The sequence below is a fragment of the Botryllus schlosseri genome, chromosome 8, assembly GCF_051294905.1.
Source record: "Botryllus schlosseri isolate E-star chromosome 8, Bs_hap1, whole genome shotgun sequence".
NCBI classification, from domain to species: domain Eukaryota; kingdom Metazoa; phylum Chordata; class Ascidiacea; order Stolidobranchia; family Styelidae; genus Botryllus; species Botryllus schlosseri.
The window spans coordinates 6287821-6294616 of record NC_137243.1 but is presented as its reverse complement, the minus strand read 5'-3'; the positions used below and the strand labels follow the sequence as shown (position 1 = coordinate 6294616).

General features: G+C 40.5%; 1 protein-coding gene across 1 annotated transcript; it reads right to left on the bottom strand.

Moving 5' to 3' along the window:
* Positions 1-2110: 2110 nt before the first annotated feature.
* On the bottom strand, positions 2111-5536 carry LOC145445394 (uncharacterized). The gene is made up of 5 exons (XM_080323581.1): positions 5515-5536; positions 3996-4254; positions 3091-3190; positions 2863-3033; positions 2111-2593 (listed from the first exon to the last, which is right to left on the bottom strand). Exons 2-5 carry the CDS (start codon positions 4213-4215, stop codon positions 2368-2370), a joined length of 717 nt encoding a protein of 238 aa, XP_080179707.1. The 5' UTR covers positions 4216-4254; positions 5515-5536; the 3' UTR covers positions 2111-2367.
* Positions 5537-6796: the final 1260 nt, after the last annotated feature.

The following is a 6796-nucleotide window of genomic DNA, read 5'->3' as shown; positions in this document are numbered from 1 at the left end:
GTTATTCTCGTTAATAAAGATATTTTATTGGTAAATAGCGTATAATCTCAGTACTCGAGAGGAAATCATCTTTAGCCAATCGACTTGAGTGATTACAATTAATACTCGAATCATTGTGCTCAGCCCTAGTGTTCTGCCGCATGGCGCATACAGCGCAGAGATACCTGACTCGATGGCGTGTCACGCCAGTCTTATCTGCCGCGATCGTTGTGTAATCGCGACAGGTACAGAGGTACAGAGCGTCCTTTGCACCAATTAGGTCTGATTGGATTGATATACGCAACGTCAGAGCGTGCGTTTCAAAAATGTTAAAGTAGAAGTAGTTGACGTAGAGGATCCAGGGTGTGATCATATTCGATCAAACAATATTACCATTTATGGGAGTTGCGGAATTATGATTGCTTCAAATATCCGGCACTATTCCAAGTAACGGCTCCAGTTAGTAACGATCAAAGGAAGCTTTATACTTCTGGTATGATTCCGCCTCAAAATTGAGCCAGTTAAGTGACGAGTTGGCATTGCATGTCCCTATCACAACCTCACTTTCCCGTTGCGTTGTCACTGGTGACGGAAGCTTGCAGTATTCTTTCTTTCTATCTCATCGATGTTGATTTCTCAATCACCTGATACACGCAATATACAGTTTGATAGTCGCAGCTTCCTGTGACTTGAATGTCTGTTACCTACGCAATAAACACGCGGCGATACGCCACGCAATTTCTATGGACTGGACACTGCACACAGTGCACACTGCACAGTCATATTACTACATCTTACTTACCTTATGGTATATCCAGGATTGCGTTGTTTCTCATCGCAGCAAAATTATTCTGGACAAGGAAGTGTACGACAGGTGTACGACAGGTCAGCTCCGAGATCAACCTCATAATCCTTGTGACAAGAAGTATCAAGTCACATGAGATAGCAACAAAGTGAAAAGTTTTTTTTTGTTATCATAACTATTCGAAAAGCTGGATAGCTAAGAATGGTCATGTTGTTAACTAAACTATGAATCCGGTACATTATTATCATAATTATTAGTATCTGCTATTCTGATTATCTAGTACAGGGGCTCTCAAACAGTGGGCCACGTGAGCATTTAGAGGTGAGCCACAGACCTGGTTGAAAAATTGGAAAATTACTGAAAGTTTAGTTATATTTGTAAAGTTCGCTCAAAAATATAGTCATGTCATCGAATTATACGTAGAATACATAAAACCTTTCATCTGACTCTGGTGAGACGTTGACAAGTGTGGAGTCACATTGTTGTACATAATTTAAGAGTTGTATCATTGGATTGAATGTTCTGACATCGCAACTTCAGTAGGTACAGTACAAGACATTGTACAATGTACAGCTTGCATATTATAAAATTATTTCTCCACTTCTCTGTGGCATCCCATTCACCAAAGGAATGTTCGAATTGGCCCTGAATTGTCATATTATTTCCCACCATATAGTTGAACTAAAACCCCAAGCACACAGTGGATGCGGGGATCAGATCATTGGGTTTCGCGACGTGAGTGGAAAAGTGGATGCCCATAACGTATACAAGAGTTATACGATCTACCAGAGCCGTAACTGCCGTACCCAAACCGTAAATTGGGGGGGGGGAGGGATGGCAGGGACCCAAAATTATTTCGTTGGTCGTATGTTGTTAAACTTGAAATTTGGTTGGTCGTTTGTTGTTAAACTTGAAATTTGTCGTCGCGCGTGACGCGATTTCACGTTCCTAGAGGTCTAGATTTAAATGTGATTAGTAAGAGAAACATATACATATTAGGCATATCAGCGCCGCCGATTACTATCATTGAACAGAACTTTGACTCTAGGCTAGGGTAAGGGGTGGGTCACAGAACATTTTCAAACCTGAAAATGGGCCACGGACAAAAAAGGTTGAGAATCCTTGATCTAGTGCTATATCTAGTATTCGGATTCAACATAACGAAGCTTCTTATCCAGTCCACTACAATAGGCTATATCAGAGGAAACATAGATATTGACTTCCGCCAGAATAAGTCTACCGAGTATTTCATCCGAAGGGTAATGCTGTACGAAGGCTTCTTGCGTGCATTGAAATGTCCACACTCTGACCATATCAGTGCCCATCTCGTACGTGTGCTTATGCAAAATATATGTATTTGGTTAAACAGTTTGGTATTAATCATGTATAAATGGTTACACTTCCGCAAATGATGTCCTTGAGTAATACAATGTAAATCACAGGCCTTACGAGAGTTTCCATTATTCTGTAGCCATAAAATCAGGAATCGTTTCACTCTTGAGGCGACACAGTTGGCAGTATATATTATGTATGGTCGCAAGGCAGCACCGTTCGCTGGATTCGTCAGGTCGTGACTCGCGAATTCAATTCAAGTATCGCGGGGCGGATCCGCAAGCCGCCGGAGTCGAAATCGTTCTGCGTATTTTTTCCGACTTTTCGTAACAGGACAACGCGGTGTGGTGTTCGTGAAGTCGCTCCCAGCAACATCCCAGGTTGTGCAGCACTTCCGCCACTCGCTCGTCGCGATTCGCGCCCTTCTCTGATATATTTTTAGCCATTTCCAAAGCTTTTTCGAACACGATGATGGCCCTGAAAAATAATGACGAGTAAGGAAGTGGATGGCATCCAGGGCCGTTAAAGTATGTTTGAACATTTGAAGGCAATTGCTCGTACTGTGAATATTTCATGGTAAACCTTGTGATTTCCATTCGTTTGAATATCATATAACCACCGCGTCTATAGTGCTCGTTCATATTGCGTTATACTCGGTCAGTGTTATTGTATAGATTACTAACTGACGTAAGTTAGTAATCTATATAGTTATTAGCAAAGCAGCATGACGTCCAGTCATAAAGTACCTGTGTAGATTTTCATATTCGGCCCATGATGTTCCGAGATAGATCAGCGACTCGAGGGTCTTGCAGTGATCAGTTTCCAGGCCGTAAATCACCCGACGCATATGATACGAGTATTCGAAGCAAGTTATAGCTTTTGCCCAGTCCGCAACTTGAAGGCAGATTTTTCCTAGTCTAAAAGGTCGTTAGCAGTTAGATTTAGTTGCGCCCACATAAACGCGCGGGAAATACCTGTCAAGCGCTTCCGCGCTGTCTGATCGCGCGTTGGACAGTTGGTCTCTGGCTTCCGCCATTGTGTGTTGAAACTGCTCTTCGGCGACATGCTTATAACCTGTCAAAGCATATATACTATTTCCCCTGATAGATTCGGAGTATTAAAGCAGTAAAATATTATGGCGTTGATGCATGAAATTACGTAATTTCGGGGTGTTAACGTGAAAGTGACTTTAAAATCAGAGGGGTCAAACTATAGTCAGCATTGCTACTCGAGTACGAGTCGCGGCATAAATTTATAATGAATTACAAGTAAAAGTAGACATTTCTGTGACAAGACCAAACTATAAAAAAATGAAAATTCTGAAAAGTGATACAAACCAATCGTAAAACCCCTCTCTACTCTACAAATGAAAAAAGTGGGAAAAGTAAGTATTTTGCGACAATAGATGCTAAGTAAAAGTGAGAGTATAGCCTGAAAACATACAACTGGAGTAAGAATAGTACGAAACGTATAATAACCTACTTGAGTACTCCTAAAAATTAGCAGTACTTCATTACATGCCAGTGGCCATATTTGTTTATTGTTATTCGTAGCACTCATGGCGTTTTTCGACTGCTGCAATGTTCACTTACATCAGACCGATATTCTCTACTATGATTCCGTAATTGCCGACTTGTAGCAAGGCCTACTGCTTGGCATTTGTAGGACACCGCTGACGCGGATCAGATAGCGAGGAGCCTAGATAAACCTCAAACACTTGAGATGGAATTCTGGAGTCGACCTCTGTCTGACGCAAACCCGCAACCCATTGGTGTTGAAGCTGTGGACCATACCAGCACTACGTTTATAATACAAGATAACCTGACTATACGGCATAAGCTCATATTTATATACTTTACTTATTATGAGTGTATTGTACCTGATTTTATAGCAACAGCGGCAGTCTCTATTCTTTCAATGAGTCTCTTGTTACCGTACATATTCACGCACAGATCCGGTATTTTCTTATGCTGCTTGTGATAGACCCACCGCCTCCAATTTTTGGTGGTCTTGTCCACATGTAGCATATCGCCGGAGCCTGTCGTAAGACTACCCGTGCCGTAGAATTTCACGCATTCTGGGACTCGGCCCCAATCCATGGCGAGTCCAATTTAGGCCTTTACTCGCGGGATAATATACTGGATAATTGGGAGAGATGGCGAGAGTTTATTCGCGTTCACAGGTGATATGAAATTATTAACATAACAAGATCAATTCTTAAAATCATTAAGGCGGGAAGCAATTTTTTGTTCCGCTAAGATTGAAATAGCTGTGATAAATCATATAAATTGGCCTAAACATAGATTATATCGGTTCCTGATCTATGGTCATTGGTCATTGGTCATTGGTCACTAGGAGTATATGGTCATTATATTTTAGTCGTTGCGATTTGACTGATGTAGAAGATGGTAAAAAATAAAATCTTACGTACAATTGAACGTATTCGAACTTCGCACTTGTTCGCAATTTGTTTACAGTAGGTCTGGTTACAGGAAGGATCTCTATTCTATCGGTATATGAATGCAGTGTGAAATAAATGTCGTGTGACGTAGACTTTCACACTATCACAATATTCTTCCGTGCATGCAACTGCATCCATATTATTATTACAGGGTCGTTATTCATAAGAGTGGGGTCACCCGCCTTTGAAAGTCTGAAGTCTACTGAAATATTGTGAGATTGTATAGCATCATTCAGCATCTGAATCGTGTAATAACTGATTTTGTCTAATCTGCAGAATATACTTCGACTGTTGATCAGAATCGTGCTTGACCATGACCAATAATGTTCCGGAAGACACCCGCCCATATCCGCGGTTGCTGCTTATAATCATTACCCCGTAGCAATTTATGAGAGGCACACCCATTAGGTTGCTTTTACGTCCTGTGTCGTAAACTACATTGCGTCAATCTGTGATAAAACTCATCTTTACCTGACATGACTGTTAACTTAACTGTTGGTAAATTTGCATCATTTTACGATAGATCCATACATGCTCATTATCGCCTGACATTGGGTACGTATGGCTGTGTGCAATGGGCCTTTTCTATTCATAATAATGGAACTTGAGTCTAATATGCCTGTCGCCTATATCTGACTGTTATCTGATCAATTTACACAGGGTTTAGATATCACGCCTACTATAAGGTTTGGCATACATGTTCTAGCCCCTCTCTACGTGAATACCTTTCCGCGCTTTCTGGAGATCCTTATGTTATTTCAACCTACTGAGCTGGAGAGGAGCATAAGCTCATTAATTAATGCTAAGTAAACAAGACAATAACAAGAATCTGTGTAACCAGACACTGTCATCAAAAGAATTCTCCCTGTGATCGACAATACCCAATGGCAGAGATCAGTTGCAGTGATACGCTAAAGCTAAAATACGTTGCGCTTACCTGTTGAAGGGCTACCAATATATGATTTACTAGAACATAAATATGCTATATTTTCATATCAACGCCAAAGCTTGTATATATAATAGGCCGCCTGGAGTACCCTAGAGATGGCATAATAGCTCTCTCCATCAAACGGTTGAATTGTATCAAGGTTTAATCAACCTGTGACGTCTCCGTACGGTAAACAATGGTGGACAATTCACCTCAGGTATAAAGAACAAAACTAAACATTCCTAAGTTGGAGTCTACGCGATAAGCGACAGGTCGCAATGGCGTCCAATCGCACTGTTTGTCTTGAGCCACGATCTGATCTTTGCAGAACATGATCTCTATGTAATGTATGTAATAATGCGCTCTAGTACCCCGGGATTTTCAATGCTTCTACGCACTGAACTAATTCCGTGTCAACGACAAGTGCTCATATTATACTTGAATCAATTCAGATCGCTATGAAGCAACGCATTGTATATGCTCGTTTGATTGTACAATGTACTGTACAATAGGGTTATGACTTGAAAAAAAATTGCCTGTAGCAGGAATTAATGAGCATTTTGGTATAAATTAATAAAATTATAATCATTTTGTTCAAATCGTAAAAATGTTCCGCACAAACTAACTTCAATTTTCGGCACTGGTGAAAATATAGAAAAAATTTACAATACAAAGGTATTCTTAGCTACAAATTTAATCTTCATATATATGTCCTTTTGCACTTCTGGTAAAGTTCATCCATCAATTTGACTTCCCTTTCTGTTATTATGTTAGTGCCAAGGACATCTACCACGGGCATATCTGACCTCCAATGGGATTTTACGGCGCTTTATCGCTGCAGGACATTCGAGCGCAAAGATAGCAGCAAATAATCTTTGGTATATTCTAGAGCCCGACCGATATTGGATTTTTGGCTCGATACTGATAAAACCGAAAGCCCTTGACCGAGAACCTTGACACCTTGACCAAGAAACCCAATACATTCAGCCGATATTCAAAAGAAGTTGGATATACATAAGCACATTTTCAAAGCTTCAGAGCATTTATTTGAACATCTTTACAGCCATTGTTATACTTGAACATGAAATAAACTAGAAACGCTACATCTGGACACCTGTTAAGTGTAAGCTATGTGAAATATATCAATATTCTCAGTCTAGCGGTCAAAGATAATAGTTCCCTACCGCCATGTTGTGACGTCACGAAAATTGCCGATAATTTTTCAGCTTCAATGGCCGATACCGATAATTCTTTCAAAGTGTGATATCGTCTCGATATTATCGACGAACCG